The sequence below is a fragment of the Salvelinus sp. IW2-2015 genome, linkage group LG18 (assembly GCF_002910315.2).
Source record: "Salvelinus sp. IW2-2015 linkage group LG18, ASM291031v2, whole genome shotgun sequence".
In the NCBI taxonomy this organism is placed as follows: domain Eukaryota; kingdom Metazoa; phylum Chordata; class Actinopteri; order Salmoniformes; family Salmonidae; genus Salvelinus; species Salvelinus sp. IW2-2015.
In genome coordinates this window covers 55,786,871-55,804,052 of record NC_036858.1, presented here as the reverse complement: position 1 = coordinate 55,804,052, position 17,182 = coordinate 55,786,871, and the positions used below count along the sequence as shown (strand labels likewise).

The 17,182-nt window shown below is 41.9% G+C and overlaps 1 protein-coding gene across 1 annotated transcript in view; it reads right to left on the bottom strand.

Annotated features, from left to right (window-relative positions):
• stxbp4 (syntaxin binding protein 4) overlaps window positions 1-15,061 on the bottom strand; it is a 58,250-nt gene extending 43,189 nt beyond the window's left edge. The window contains exons 1-7 of the mRNA XM_070448726.1: window positions 14,943-15,061; window positions 14,695-14,768; window positions 13,327-13,422; window positions 9,995-10,067; window positions 7,843-7,917; window positions 1,204-1,295; window positions 351-531 (exon numbers count right to left, since the gene is read on the bottom strand). Coding sequence (XP_070304827.1) covers window positions 351-531; window positions 1,204-1,295; window positions 7,843-7,917; window positions 9,995-10,067; window positions 13,327-13,422; window positions 14,695-14,768; window positions 14,943-15,061 — 710 coding nt within the window. The remainder of the gene's footprint in view (window positions 1-350; window positions 532-1,203; window positions 1,296-7,842; window positions 7,918-9,994; window positions 10,068-13,326; window positions 13,423-14,694; window positions 14,769-14,942) is intronic.
• Between the last annotated feature and the right edge of the window lie 2,121 nt (window positions 15,062-17,182).

Sequence of the window (17,182 nt, the reverse complement as noted above, 5' to 3'; positions counted from 1 at the left end):
TCTTCCTTTGTATTTGTCTCTTTATCTCTCTCCTTCTATAAATGTGAGGGTTTCTCTTCTGTCAGAGAGCAACGTGACTGTTCAGCAGCATGCACACATTCAATATATTGTTTTGTGTTACACAACTAGATCTTATATAAAAGGATATCAAGGATAAACTGTTACAACCTTTCAATCTATCTTAGTGACACAAGGACATCAGGGAGATATAACCTGGCCATATATCTATCTGGTTCTTTGGAAAAAACCTTCTGTCTGGATTTTAAATTATGAGGACAAACAGACAGTGACAACAAGTGCAATATTCCCGGTGCTTCAACTGTCTAATTCTATTTCTGACTGACACATACTTGTTGAAGACGTGTTGTGTAGGGGTTGTGTTAGGGTTCGATGTATAGGGGGGCCCAGTGGTATAGAGGGGTCCAGGGGTATAAGGGGGTGCTGTGACCCCCTCTTTAGGGCTGAGGAGCTGGCTGGTGGGACTGGTAGATCTAGAAGAGGAAGAGGAGGAGGCCGTGTCTGTCTTGCCTCCTGAAGAGAGGGAGAGAGAGAGCAGAGAGAGAGAGAGGAAGAGAGGGGGGGCAGGGACAGAAAGAGAATGGAGCGGAGAGAAAGGGGGTTAAGGAGTGAGAAGGATAGAGACAGACAGACACAGACAGAGAAGGGGTTTGTTACTTCCGATCGATGACAGACATTGGTACAGGAGCCAATAATGAATCACACATTGTGAGGTGTAAAAACAGCTCTTTTGATTAGCATAGAGAAACACCTACACATGTTAGCCACATTGTTGCCCAAAGTTCTCATGCATATCTCAAGGTAGGATTCAGTGCTCTATTATTTTAAATAATGCCGTGTTGAATTTGAGTGTCGGTGAAAGGATGTTTGGAGAGGGAGGCGGATTGCGAGAGGAGCTGTGCCAGCACTCAGTTGGAGAAGGTGAAAACAATTGTGAATATGGATGAGAGTAAGGATTGTGAAAGGGTAAATTAATGAGAATTAGAAGGAGTGTGAAAGTAGGAAGATAATGGTTAAGAGACTATAGTGTTACATGGAGATGAGGAGGGGAACGGGGGATAACCAGGTCTTAGGTACAGTGGATGAGTCCCAAATGGCACCATATAGTCCACTACCTTCAAAAGAGGGCCCTTTTCCCAAATGGGAGCCATTTGGGATACAAAGGTCCTAGGTACAGAAACTCACCTGTAGAAAGCTGTGTAGGGGAGACTCTCCCTGAGCTTCCTTTAAAACTGCTTTGAGAACCATACTTATTCATCAACTCTATGAACTCCCGCCTGGAAGACACACACAAACACAGACCCACACTATCAATTTACCCATAGAAACAGTGCAGTAGATCTCTGTCTCCCTCCCATGGTCAGAGAGACATTGATTCCCAGTGACATCTGACGGGCGCGGACTCATTAAAAGTGACTTCTTTGTCAGTGGTTGAGATTAGGATTATTTGAGCTATATCAGATTAGGCTGCTAATCCAGTTTAATCTTGCAGTAAAGAGTCTACTGTCTTAAGAGTTCAGGTAAAGAGTCTAGGTGCTTGGAGCCCAGCCATAACCTAATAAGTATGTCTTGGAGAGAGGGATTGACCTCTTGCCACCAACTGTCTGATCTGGGATTCAGTTTTGTGCCATAGACACTAAAAGATGAGGGTTCCTTGAGAGTTCTTTGTGGAACCATACTGACCCAAAGAACCCATTGAGCCCTTGGTTGCCCATTGAGTGGAGTGGTTGGTTGCCCTTCAGAAACGGGTTCTTTCATCTTTTCGTGATAATTCAAATGTAGGGGTGGCAGCTCATTTGAATATTTTGGGGTGTGGTTTACTCAACTCTTTTTGTGCAACGTGAATGAGACTGTCATTCTAGTTTATCTAATCTGTAGGTTCTTCACCTTGTTTTTGTCTGGAAGAGAAGGGTCCACTTCAGGACATAATGGGCCCGGCAGACAGACAGACAGACAGTCTTCTGTCCCTAATATGTCAGCTTGTATCTGTCTGGCGGTTGGGCCGTTGGGTGTGACTAACGTGGCTGACAAACAATGAAAAGCACAGAGCCTAGCAAAGTGCCAGGTCCCTTTATGTCAGGCCCGGTGTTCAAGACAGGGTGAGACGTGACAGGAGAGAGAGACAGAGGACGGAGACCTTTCCTCAGCAGTTAGAACTAGTCACAGAGGATGCTAGGGAATTGTTTAACTGTAACCAACTGAATGACTCATCACAGCATTCTGAGGAAATATTACTGACCTGGCTTTGAGCCAGTGTTGTAGTCCGGTCTCGAGACCACATATTGAGTGTCTCGGTCTTGTCTCGGGGTGTCGATACATTTGTACTCGGTCTCTGACAATAAGGACTCATAATTTCTTCCCGAGACCAGGCCTTCAGGTTGAGACAGATTCGTGATTATAAAAAGAAAGCAACCGTAATATCAGCGCACACATGTAGGAGAATACACTTTTTGTAAAACACAAAATGGTGTAACGTTAGTGGAAGGTCTAAGCAGCTATAAACCATATACCCACTTTTTTTCAGTGGGCTTTGCGTAAACTCACTTCTTAATCCTTACTGATGCATATCAAAGTAGTGTAGTGGAGGTATACGACTTTGCACAAAGTAGCCTTCACAATCGCAAAGGACGTGAAATACTGTATATTCACATGCGCGCCGCACACAAAGCCTAGTTTCAACGGAATATCATCATCAGGCAGCAAGTGTGCAGCTCACAGAAGAATGACATCGGTAGCCGGTAGGGTAGGAATTTATATATACCAGTATGCAAACCAGGTATTGAAAAAGTTTCGTGCAAAGTGTTGGTTAGTAGGCTATTTTTGATGCACAATTGTCATCATGCGTTGTGCATCAGGGGCGTAGACATGGATGGGCCTGGGACAGAAGGCTCACCCACAGGGGAGCCAGGCGCACCCAACCTGATTGATGTTGTTTGTGGTATTGTTGTGGACTTAGAAAAAATATATAGAAAATGTATGGTCAAATTTTTTCAATACCTGTGATTTTGAGAGTGGAAATAAAATTGAAAAAACATAGGAAAACATAGGATTTTTCACACAGGGTGCCATTCCTTCACTAGGCTGGCCGTTTGGGAACTTTATGGCAAAATGTGAGTATACCCACTTCTCCAGGCACCACTACACCACTGCATAGGGCCGAAGGAAAGACAGCAGTCACACACAGCATGATGTTAAAGGATAAGCAGTCCATAAACTTGGACATAATCAGCCAATAGGTCCCAATCATAAGAATACAAAAACACGTCCATTAAACATTTCCCAATCGAAATTTACAACTATTAATTCCCATTGCAAAAAGCATGTCAAGTTTAGCACACAAAGTAACTGGTGACCTGAAGTTTAAAGTAGAACTGACAGCATTTTAACTACTTTGCAGATTGCAAACAAACAATCATAATATCAGTCAAAAATATCAAATTCCCAGTTTATGCTAGAAAACGAACTTTATAAGAGGTTTTAAAAATAGGTTCTATTTGATTCAATGTTCCATGAGGTAAACTAAAGCATTGTTGGCAGAATAGATGGATGCAGTTCAATGCATGATTAATATAATTCACCAATACATTTCTTGGTAGTCCAAAAAATATTGCTATCAGGTTGTAAATCACAGCTGGCCTGGTACATTGTTTCAGTTTTAATGACTCGATATTCTGGACAAAAACAGACAAATGTAACGAATGCTGGGAATGTTAATACAATAAAACTAGCAAGGGCAATGATCACAAGTCAGTCATAACGTGGCTAATATGCTTGTGTATCTATTTATGTAGCAAGCTAAAAACACGGAGCCTAATGGTAGCTAGATCGCTAGCTAGCTAGCTGCTAGGAGGATGTCATGCCATGCCATTGGAGGAGTGGGTGAGGGACTGACTTTTCCCCCTCATATCATTTTTCGGTGGCTATACACAGCTAGAGATGCAGGTGTCATTTGGTTAGATAGCAAGAACTTGATCGACTGTTATCTAGTTAGCATATCTCTTGTGTTCACAAATTCACGCTGGCTATTTACAGTCAGTAAGCGCAGGTAAAAAAAAAAGTAATAGTTACTCAAGAACGCTCTAGATAACATGTAAACAGCCTAACCAGCTCTGCTACGGCAAGTAAAATGGTTAGAATGAGGTGTTCTCTCATTTATGTCTGAAAGTAGCTATCTAGCAAGCTAGCCAACTTTAGCCAGTTAGCTTGGGTGCTTGGTTGGGACAAGCATGCATAGGCAGGCAAGCTGCAGAAGGATGAGGAGGCTACAATTCCCCATCGTTTATCAGTGCAAATTTGACATCCAACTAGCTGAAAAAATTTAAGAGGCTTTATCTAATGGTCCTTCTTTAGATATTAGCTCACCTTGCTCTGGCTAGCGTAGTTGTTGATCTTGTTGATGTGCTTAACTGAGGGAGAGAGAGCATACCTTTTCATGGTTGTTTGATCAGTACTGTAAAGTTTCCAAATGTAAGAGGACTCCCGTGGTGTTTACATATTTTCAGAAATCCATTCAGGTATATTTTGTGGCTTTTGGCGAATGCGTTCTAATAATCTAACGTTGCGCTGTTGCAACTGCCTGTAAACACACAGTAAGGTTCAAAGTGAATGATGGCAGGCCCGTGTGGCAAATGTCTTGCTTTTATAAAGGCCTACTGTAGCTCTGATTGGCTATAGTCTGTGTAGACTCCGTTCCTGGACAAGACAGATGTTTTTATTCGGTTTTATTTACTGCAATGTCTATTAATTGTCCAAACGCATGTCAGCTTTCCCACTCTATATTGCTATAGAATTTTCACACATGCCTTAGGATACGTAATTCCATTCGTGACCATATTTAAGTGGTCGCTTGCAGAAAATGTAAAAGAAATTGTCATATTCTTCCTGGGGATGTATATGAACAGATTTTAATAAGATTTCATGTTGCTAAAATTCTGTCAGTTCCACTTTAAATGCAACAATGTTTCACACACATAAGTTATTTTCAAAGAGATGGCTAACAACGTCAAGCGGGATGCAATAACAAACACAGTTCCACTCACCAGATGATGTTTATTTGAAACATAACTTATTGTTTAAAGTTATTCTTTAAAAGGGATAAGCTAACAAATTAGCAACATCATTTTTGATAACACCTGCACTAGCTATTGTGCAGTGACCTGCTTGCCTTCAAGAGGGCATAATATTCCATGTGTTTTCGTAAAAATGGTCCAACCCATTAAGTCAAAATGTGGTTGGTTGAGGGCCTCCCGGGTGGCGCAGTGGTCTAAGGCCACCAGAGACTCTGGGTTCAAGCCAGGGCTCTGTCGCAGCTGGCCGCGACCGGGAGGTCCATGGGGCGACGCACAATAGGCCTAGCGTCGTCCGGGTTAGGGAGGGTTTGGCCGGTAGGGATATCCTTGTATCATCGTGCACTAGCGACTCCTGTGGCGGGCCGGGCGCAGTGCATGCTGACCAGGCCACTAGGTGTACGGTGTTTCCTCCGACACATTGGTGCGGCTGGCTTCCGGGTTGGATGCACGCTGTGTTGGGTTGTGTTTCGGAGGACGCATGGCTCTCGACCTTCGTCTCTCCCGAGCACGTACGGGAGTTGTAGCGATGAGACAAGACAGTAACTTCTAACAATTGGATACCATGAAATTGGGGAGAAAAAAGTGGGTTAAAAAAAATTTGGTTGGTTGATTCCACTGTCACTCCAAAATGTTGCCCTAATAGGTGCCTTTATCTAGCTTCTGATGGCCGAGCTAGATTAGCTAGCTAGATTTATCTCCCCCAAAGAAATTCCTGAATGGATCTTTTTTTCTCTTCTTTTCACTTTCCAACAAAAACTGAAGAGATAAAATCAGAACATCATTGAAAATAATAATATAATTATCATTATTATTATTATAATCATTATTTTATAAATCCTCTGCAGGTGTAGAAGGCCCATTGTTCCCCACTGTGTTTGGGTTAGTAATAATTTGTAGTTTTCCCTCAGCATGCATGTTTTCACTATTCTGAATGTCTAAAGAATCCATGTTGTTCTGAAATATGAACTCAGAAATACTGGACATTTTACAATCATGGTCTTGAATTTTAATTTGCATTTTTCTGGTCTTGGTCTTGACTCGGTCTCGCCCCCCCTCCGGTCTTGGTCTTGACTCAGACTCAATTTGCTCCAGTCTTGGTCTTGAATCGGTCTCACTTCAGGTGGTCTCAAAAACAACACTGCTTTGAGCTCTCTGTTTCAGAGCAGCTCTGCTTTCAGATCAAGTCTTGATTGATGAACTTTAGTTGTTTCTATAGATCACTTTGGCTATCTCTCATTGGCATCATTCTAATATAACTATGAAGTATTCTGAAAAGAGTGCCAAATGCAATAGAAGCAAACAGAAGCAAACAAACACCCTTGCAGCTATGAATGAATGTGCTTTATCTGTCTTGTCATAAGCCGTTTTCTGAATCTGCACATTGGACATATGTATGCACACATGACTGTAAGTCACTTTGGATAAAAGCGTCTTGTTAATGGCATGTAGTATTATATTATTTATACATCAAGGCCTCAAACACTGTTACGCAACACTCTACCTTTCTTCCCTAAACTCTCTGTTTCTGTCACCCTATTCCCAATATAGTGAACTATTTTTGACCAGGGCTCTGGTTAGGAATATAATATTCCAAAAAGTATATTATATATAATATATATATTATACATTATATTATTATATATGATAATACAATATTAGAATAGGGCACCATTTGGGACGCCTTGTCTGTTTATGAGCGAACACTACCAAAGCCCCTTAATGTTCTTACTGTATTAACCCTATTTTTAGATTGATCAAAAACAAATCAAGGGGTTTATAACCACTCAGCTCCTAACAAGATTAAGCCTCGTTCAGTAGTGACAACAATGATGAAGTACTCTGATGTAGTGCACCCTACCGTACATAGACTACACACAACCTCACAGAGGCTAAGCACTACACTGCAATGGAAAACTGTAATTTATACAGTAATTTGAGGTATTATCAACCATGAAACATTTTAAAATGTTTAACAACAGCATGCTGTAAAATGATGGTGCATTGTGAGAATATTGCTGTATTTCAAAAGGTACTGTAATTCCACCCCACAGAACACAGTACTGTACCATATTTTTAGAACGCCAAAAACCTTTTGACCGCATGGTATTGTTGTTTCTGGCTCCTTAACATATTTTGAGGCGTGCCTTGTAAGAGGCAATATTTGTTGCACCTGTGAGTGAGAATGCTGTACCAATTTTACTCCTATGTGTATACTTCTTTAAAAGTGTAATAACTTCAATCTGACGGTATTGTACTGTATGTCATTACACAGTACATGCTGAAGTGACCGTATTTATATTACACACTGTTGTGCTATACAGGGCTCATCTGGAAAAGAGACCTTGGTCTCAGCATTGACTCCCTGTCAAAAAAAAAAAAAAAAAAAAGTCAGTAGGTGTACTATAATGTGAAATACAGCCGCCAAGCTGCGTGTAAGTTAGTGTAAAAATAGTAGAGCATAGACTCCACACTTGAGGTCTCTCAGGTTCATCTCAGAGCAAAAAGGTCCAGTGATTATCATAGTGTAACTCCTTCACACAGTGACACAGCACAAATCAAACAAGACTGTGTGTTGCATTTTTCTTTACTGTTCTTTGAGGTCAGGATTGTAACTTTTAAGAAGAGTTTGAAATGATTGGTTAAATGCTCCAAAGTATAAATAATTTCAACCAAGACTGGCAAAACTTCTGATGAGAAAAAATAAAATATATATATTAAATAATTAAATGTATTAAATAAAGTCAGCCTTGGTTACCTGCTTTCATCGTCCCTGGCAACCATCAGAGACATGTGATTGGAGGCTGACGCTGACCGGAGGATATCAACCGCCCTATAGGACCACAGGAGAGAGGAGAGCAGTTTTAACAGGTTCAAGGTTCAAGAAACTATGTGTCTCAAAATGGCACCCTATTCCCTTTATAGTGCACTGCTTTTGACCAGGGCCCATAGGGAATAGGGTCCCATTTGGAACACACAGGTTGGTGCTCCAACCGGACATAACATTTTCAGACATACAGTGCATTCGGAAAGTATTCAGACCCCTTGATATTTTCCACATTTTGTCCTCATCAATCTACATGCAATACCCCATAATGACGAAGCAAAAACAGTTTTAGAAATTTTTGCAAATGTATAAAAAAATAAATACAGAAATACTTTATTTCCATAATTATTCAGACCCTTTGCTATGAGACTCGAAATTGAGCTCAGGTGCATCCTGTTTACATTGATCATCCTTGAGATGTTTCTACAGCTTGATTGGAGTCCACCTGTGGCAAATTCAATTGATTGGACATGATTTGGAAAGGCACACACCTGTCTATATAAGGTCCCACAGTTGACAGTTCATGTCAGAGCAAAAACCAAGCCATGAGGTCGAAGGAATTGTCCGTAGAGCTCCAAGACAGGATTGTGTCGAGGCACCGATCTGTGGAAGAGTACCAAAAAATGTCTGCAGCATTGAAGGCCCTCAAGAACACAGTGGCCTCCATGATTCTTAAATGGAAGAAGTTTGGAAGCAGCAGACTTCCTAGAGCTGACCGCCCGGCCAAACTGAGAAATCGGGGGAGAAAGGCCTTGGTCAGGGAGGTGACCAAGAACCCAATGGTCACTCTGACAGAACTCCAGAGTTCCTCTTTGGAGATGGGAGAACCTTCCAGAAGGACAACCATCTCTGCAGTACTCCACCAATTACGCCTTTATGAAGAGTGGCCAGACGGAAGCCACTCCTCAGTAAAAGGCACATGACAGCCCGCTTGGAGTTTGCCAAAAGGCACCTAAAGGACTCAGACGATGAAAAACAAGATTCTCTGGTCTGATGAAATCAAGATTGAACTCTTAGGCCTGAATGCCAAGTGTCACGTCTGGAGGAAACCTGGCACCATCCCTACGGTGAAGCATGGTGGTGGCAGCATCATGCTGTGGGGATGTTTTTCCGCGGCAGGGACTGGGAGACTAGTCAGGATTGAGGGAAAGATGAACGGAGCAAAGTACAGAGAGATCCTTGATGACCTCAGACTGGGGCGAAGGTTCACCTTCCAACAGGACAACGACCCTAAGCACACAGCTAAGACAACACAGGAGTGGTTTCGGGACAAGTCTCTGAATGTCCTTGAGTGGCCCAGCCAGAGCCCAGACTTGAACCCAATTAAACATCTCTGGAAAGACCTGCAAATAGCTGTGCAGCGACACTCCCCATCCAACCTGACAGAACTTGAGAGGATCTGCAGAGAAGAATGGGAGAAACTCCACAAATACAGGTGTGCCAAGCATGTAGTGTCATACCCAGGAAGACTCGAGGCTGTAATCGCTTCCAAAGGTGTTTCAACAAAGTAAAGGGTCTGTATACCTATGTAAAAAAAAAAAAAATTGACATTTGCAAAAATCTTGAAAAACCTGTTTTTGCTTTGTAGGGTATTGGGTATGCTTTGTAGGGTATAGGGTATTGTGTGTAGATTGATGAGGGGAGTAAAAACTATTTAAACCATTTTAGAATAAGGCTGTAATGTAACAAAATGTGGAAAAAGTCAAGGGGTCTGAATGCTTTCCCAATGCACTGTTAATACAGTAGACATACACATCATAGCCCTCTATGTACAAATTCCAGTTGTTTTTTTATGCAACGTGTGGGATTCAAGTAGATTATTTCCGTGCTTCTACGTCTGCATTGCTTGCTGTTTGTGATTTTAGGCTGGGTTTCTGTATAGCACTTTGACATCTGCTGATGTAAAAAGAGCTTCATAAATACATTTGATTTGATTGATTGAAAACATGTTTGAAAGACAAAAGTCAATGAAACATGCTTTAGAGACTAATAAGTTAAGGATCAGTAAGAATAAACAAGAGATCTAGTATAGCGTCATTCACACCTTAGGTTCAGAGTCTACCACTGTGCACTACTGACCTACCTCTCGTTGGTTACTCGTCCTCCTAAACTCATATTATTGACTTCCAAAATGAGGTCGCCCGTTCTAAGCCGTCCTGAGAGAGAGGAGAAGAGAGAGAGAGAGAGAGAGAGAGAGAGAGAGAGAGAGAGAGAGAGAGAAGAGAGAGAGAGAGAGAGAGAGAGAGAGAGAGAGAGAGAGAGAGAGAGAGAGAGAGAGAGAGAGAGAGAGAGAGAGAGAGAGAGAGAGAGAGAGAGAGAGAGAGAGAGAGAGAGAGAGAGAGAGAGAGAGAGAGAGAGAGAGAGAGAGAGAGAGAGAGAGAGAGAGAGAGAGAGAGAGAGAGAGAGAGAGAGAGAGAGAGAGAGAGAGAGAGAGAGAGAGAGAGAGAGAGAGAGAGAGAGAGAGAGAGAGAGAGAGAGAGAGAGAGAGAGAGAGAGAGAGAGAGAGAGAGAGAGAGAGAAGAGAGAGGAGAGAGGAGAGAGAGAGAGAGAGAGAAGAGAGAGAGAGAGAGAGAGAGAGAACGAGAGAGAGAGCGCATTTTGCCAGTCAAACGACAAAAAAAAGAATATTGAGTTAATCGCCCCCCAGGTGGTAAGGGTAGGCACAACACATCTGCCACGCTGATCCTCAACACTGGGGCCCCTCAGGGGTGCGTGCTTAGTCCCTTCCTGTATTCCCTGTTCACCCACAGACTTCGTGGCCAAGCACGACTCCAACACCATCATTAAGTTTGCTGACGACACAACAGTGGTAGGCCTGATCACCGACAATGATGAGACAGCCTATAGGGAGGAGGTCAGAGACCTTGCAGTGTGGTGCCAGGACAACAACCTCTCCCTCAATGTGAGCAAGACAAAGGAGCTGATCGTGGACTATAGGAAAAGGACGGCCGAACATGTCCCATTAACATCGACAGGGCTGAAGTGGAGTGGGTCGAGAGTTTCAAGTTCCTTGGTGTCCACATCATCAACGAACTATCACCAAGACAGTTGTGAAAGAGGGCACGACAACACCTTTCCCCCTCAGAAGACTGAAAAGATTTGGCATGGGTCCCCAGATCTTCAAAAGTTCTACAGCTGCACCACGAGAGCATCCTAACCGGTTCCATCACCGCTTGGTATGGCAACTGCTCTGCATCTGACCGTAAGGCGCTACATAGGGAAGTGCGCACGGCCCAGTACGTCACCGGGTTCAAGCCTCCTGACATCCAGGACCTATATACTAGGCGGTGTCAGAGGAAGGCCCAAAAATTGTCAAAAACTCAGTCACCAGTCACCCATAGATGTTCTCTCTGCTACCGCACTGCAAGCGGTACCATAGCGGCAAGTCTTGGAGCAAAAGGCTCCTTAACAGCTTCTACACCCAAGCCATAAGACTGCTGGACAATTTATCAAATGGCCACCCAGACTATTTACATTGACCCCCCCCCCCCCCCTTTGTTTATACAGTGCTGCTACTCGCTGTTTATTATCTATGCATAGTCAGTTTACAAATTACCCTCGACTAACCTGTACACCCTTTATATAGTCCGTTATTGTTATGTAAATATCTTATCTTACTTTTTGATGTAATCCAATTTTTTACTTTAGTTTATTTAGTAAATATTTTATTAACACTATTTCTTGATCTGCATTGTTGGTTTAGAGCTTGTAAGTAAGCAATTCACGGTAAGGTCTACGGCACATGTGACAAATAAAATTTGATTTGACATTGGGTTGTAGGAATAATATATTTTTTTAATATAGGGGAAGAAAACACAAAAAAACTATATTCTAAGACAATAACAACAGCTCAGCCAAGTCTGAGTTCATGTAAAAATATAATACAGCTATTAAAATATAGCCTAAGCTAGGTTACTTATCCATGTTCTTCAACATGAACTAGTCACAAGCTGCTACTACTAGAATTGGGATCATTTGCTTAAAGTAATTGTCCAGGGGGAAAAAACACTTTTAAACGTTAATATTCTGTTAACTCATACCCAAATAATGCTGTTGACTCATCCTATACTCGTTTTTGTGGCCAAAGCATACATTGGAGAAAAAACTCCACCTCAAACTTGTATCTATCTCACGCAGACTGTTTCATGATGTCATCTTCCTGAGGAGGATGAGCTGGCCAGTGTTCTACTTGCGTTAATATTTTTTATGACCGGTATACGCCCACATCATTCTGTTGTTGGGATACAGCCACACCATTCCAACACAGAAAAGCAGATTTGTAACATACTTAATAAATACAAAATTGGAGGGAAAACTATATCACTCTTATTTTGTATTTCCTATTGTATTTCATAGAAATGTGGAAACACTGGATAGTTACTTTAAATCTTTTGACCTGAGAACTACAACAAAAGCAGTAGCTAAGTGGAATGGATGTCCTGTTCTGATTAAAATAATTGTGGGAAATTAGAGTTAATTAAATCAAGAAGCATTCAGCCATGGCATTGTAAACATTCTCGTTTGGTTAGCATAACTAGTTAGCTACTTCTGTGCAAATTACGTTTTTACTGTTATTCAAAGAAATGCCTGGGAATGTGTTGATGATTGAACTTTCTGTAAGTTTTCCTTTGAAATTGTTGCTCAAAAGCTGCACGCATAGTGGATGTGCATAGTGGATGTGCATAGTGGATGCACCACAAAAGAGAGACAGACAGTTTCACAGTTCTCCAGGAGCTGTTAGCTGCCAAGACTAAGAGCACACAGCACAGCCAAGGGGGGGCAGTGTTCTGGTCTAGAAGCACGGTTTAGACTGCTCCTACAGTTTTGCTTCAGAACTGCAGTTTAATTGACACCCGGCCCAGAAAGACAATTTCCATAGAGTGCCACATAGAGAAGTCAGATTGGAAAATTCCTAATAAGACACTTTAGACATCACTTTTGTGCACAAAACATCCATTGAATTATTCAAATAATTGTGGCTGAAGTCTATTTTTTTCCCATCACTCACAGCTGAAGATATTAAAATGTTATATTCATCCAATGTCTGCCATTTTTTGGGATGGCATTGCTGCTCACGCTGCTCGCTGTGCGCACTGAGTGCTAAATTAAAATGTTTGTCTGTATACACCGGATGCAACCTGGATATAGATGGTCCATACCTTGGACCCAGTCACCAGTTAATATTACACCTCAGTGAGCAGAGCAGAGCGTGTGTGTGTGTGCTGCGATTAAAAGGGTCCATGAGGAAACAGACTTGGGTGAAGAAATGGAGATGCCATTAACAGCTTCCAAAAAAATGACAGCATTAAAAATGTCAAAAGTTAACTGTAATTAATGCTTTAACTTTGACAGCCCTATTATCAACATAGTAGTAAATGATACAAAACAAAAAACAACAACCAGACATTAATGTACCATCCTGAGCAGCCAGACCTCCCGGTAACACCCGCTTGATGAAGATCCCAAACTCTTCCCGTGTTTGATCTCTGTAGCCACCTATGATTTTCAACCCTGGATGAGAAACAAGAGACAGAAGTAACATGCTGACCAGACTGGACACATCGCGTGCTTGAGCGTCGCAAAATAATGTTTTTCATAGTCGTGGTAATACAATGAAAGTTTAGATGCGATCACCATATAAGTTCAACGATGAAAACGCCTGGAAGGAGGAGAGAGGACTAGAAACGATTCGGTTGGCCGTTTTATGTGTGGATTAATTTGTTGGAGTAGAGGACCTTGTGCAGTTCAGGTAAAATAACAACTCAATGTTTATATCCCAGGACAAATTAGCTAGCAAAAGAAAGCTAGCTAAATAGAACAAATTAGCTAGCAAGTACAAGCTAACTAGCTAAATTGCCATACATGTTTAATGCTTTTCGACCTGTCCCCAAATTAATGTAATTGGTTCAGAGTTTGTTTTGATATTTTAACCTGCGTGTCGTGATCGCGTTTGGTGTAGGGGGACAAAATAAATGTATGCACGATAGCGCACATGTTCGTTTTTCAACAGGACAATGACCCAACACACCTCCAGGCTGTGTAAGGGCTATTTTACCAAGAAGGAGAATGATGGAGTGCTGCATCAGATGACCTGGTCTCCACAATCCCCCGACCTCAACCAAATTGAGATGGTTTGGGATGAGTCATATCGCAGAGTGAAGGAAAAGCAGCCAACAAGTGCTCAGCATATGTGGGAACTCCTTCAACTGTTGGAAAAGCATTCCAGGTGAAGCTGGTTGAGAGAATGCCAAGAGTGTGCAAAGCTGTCATCAAGCCAAAGGCTGGCTATTTGAAGAATCTCAAATATAAAATATACTTTTTTGGTTACTACATGATTCCATATGTGTTATTTCATAGTTTTGATGTCTTCACTATTATTCTACAATGTAGAAAATAGTAAAAATAAAGAAAAACCCTTGAATGGGTAGGTGTTCTAAAACTTTTGACTGGTAGTGTATATGAACCACCAGTAGATAAAATCTATGGGGTCTTCTATCTAACTAGCAGATAGTACATTTAGGGCAATTTCGAGGTACAACATCGGAGCTACTATTATTTAGAAGGTTGCGGTGTGTTAGCTAGTTTTTGCGGGGGGAAATGTCGCCCTTAGACTTGCTATAATAAACATTCATTGCTAGGGCCAATAGTTTTTCCTTCACAACCTGACCAGGGAAACCTCTGGGCTCCAGTTATAGCCTGATAAAACATTATACATGTATACACTCACTGTAGCTACATGTATTCATAATGCACATCACATACGAGGTGAAGTTTTATACTGACCCAGTCCCTTCTTGCAGTCACAGAACTCCAATCTCTCGATGGCCCGGTTGATGCCGTGAGGTCCCATGATAGTCCTGGAACACACAAACACCTCCTCTGTCACGTCATCCCAACGTTTACCATTTGAAAAATAAATATTAAGCCCGTCCCTTCCTCGTCGACGGAGAAAGAAGAATACTTATGACGGATAGAAGGAGAGAATGGAAGAGTTAAGGGAAGAGATAAAGCAAGAGAGAAAGAGTGGCGACCTCTCACAGTCACAGAGTTCGTTGAATGAGCTTTCGTCTTCGGTCTCGAGATGTAATTGAATCACTGTCCAAAGAATTTCGTTAGAATAGGTTCCGAGAGCAACACCAATTAGTTCCATAACCAGCTGTGGATTTGCTTTAGAGACAAGCTGGGATGAGATGTGTCAGGAGCTGCCGCACGAGTGTGCAGAGAGAGTGTGTGTAGGAAGTGTGTGGTCTGCGGAGCCACCAAAGTGTCTGGCGAGTGTGTGAGGTGAGTGTGTGTGGGCGTCCAGAGTGGCTGCAAGTGTGTGTGGTGAGTTTAAGGTGAGAGTGTGTGTTGCGGGTGTGTGTGTCGGTGCATTGGGAGTGTATGTGGGGTCAGAAGCAGCAGCCAGACACAGACTGACAGGGTTTTAGCATCAGGGGAAAACAAAAACACACTGTCTCATCTCTTCACAGGGAATTTGACTGGCAGAATCACATCAGCTCAGGCTGTCCAGACCAATCTCCCTCTGAGCCATTCTCGGCATTAAAATGCACCATATGACAGTAATAACCAAGGACTTAGCCCAATCTGAAAAGAAGATTTGTTGTTGAGAATTAATGCCATTATGCTGGTAAATTGTACACGGTCAGAAGTTTTTCCAGGACAGCTCATGTGATCAGGGAAAAGTTTTCCTCGTCCTAATGATGCAATATAGTAAGGTACAGGAGCTTTTTTCTGAATCCGTCAACAGGAAAAATTCCTGGCCTTATACTGTAAACAGTATGAGTACTTCAGTGGATATCTCCACCAGGGAAAGACAACATGTGCCTGTGTACCTGTGTGTAAGTTTTATTGCAAGCTGTGTCACCAATAGGAGTAAATAGGTTACAGCAGCAAAGAGCTTCTAGATCTTTTAAATTATGAAAAAGTAATTACAGTCTAAACAGGTGCATTAGGTATTGGAAAACGCTGCTGCCAATCTGCAGACCTGGGAGTACAGGGCAGGCGAGGTAATCCTCTGGACAGACACACACAGGAAGAAGCAGAGGACAAAGGCTTTGGGCTCAAACTAGGGCAATGGAAGACTACAGTCAATACAATTGTTTCAAACGTAGTGTACACAGAGACGTTGACATCAGGTGCATTTTAGGTGCTAAATGAAGGGTGAAAATATGTATTTTCCGGACGTTGAAAATAAGCATTTTCCGGATTTTGAAATCAGGTGCATTTTAGGTGCTTAATGAAAAGTGAAAATACATACTTTACGGACGTCAAAAATCCGTATTTTCCGGATGTTGAAAATACATAATTTACAGATGTTGAAAATATGTATTTTTCGGTCATTGATTCTATGGCCAAATTTCAACTGCACATACAGAGCATTTGGAAAGTGTTCAGAGCCCTTGACTTCTTACACATTTTGTTACATTACAGCCTTATTAAAAAATTGATTAAATAAAAAAATGTCCTCATCAATCTACACACAATACCCCATAATGATGAAGGACAAACAGTTTTTCATAATTTTTTTTAAAACAGGAAAACATTATTTACGTAATTATTCAAACCGTTTACTATTAGACTCGAAATTGAGCTCAGGCGAAACCTGTTTCCATTGATCATCCTTGAGATGTTTCTACAACATTATTGGAGTCCACCTGTGGTAAATTCAATTGATTGGACATGATTTGGAAAGACCTGTCTATATAAGGTCCCACATTTGACATGTCAGAGAAAAAAAACAAGCGACGAGGTTGAAGGAGGTTGAAGAGGCGTCTCCGGGATGCTGGCCTTCTAGGCAGAGTTGCAAAGAAAAAGCCATATCTCAGACTGGCCAATAAAAATAAAAGATTAAGATGGGCAAAAGAACACAAACACTGGACAGAGGAACTCTGCCTAGAAGGCCAGCATCCCGGAGTCGCCTCTTCACTGTTGACATTGAGACTGGTGTTTTGCTGGTACTATTTAATGAAGCTGCCAGTTGAGGACTTGTCTGTTTCTCAAACTAGACACTCTAATGTACTTGTCCTCTTGCTCATTTGTGCACCGGGGCATCTCACTCCTCTTTCTATTCTGGTTACAGCCAGTTTGCGCTGTTCTGTGAAGGGAGTAGTACACAGCCCTGTACGAGATCTTCAGTTTCTTGGCAATTTCTCGCATGGAATAGTCTATTCTTGTTCTGAGAAATGAAGGCTGACGAGTTTCAGAAGAAAGTCCTTTGTTTCTGGCCATTTTGAGCCTGTAATTGAACCCACAAATGCTAATGCTCCAG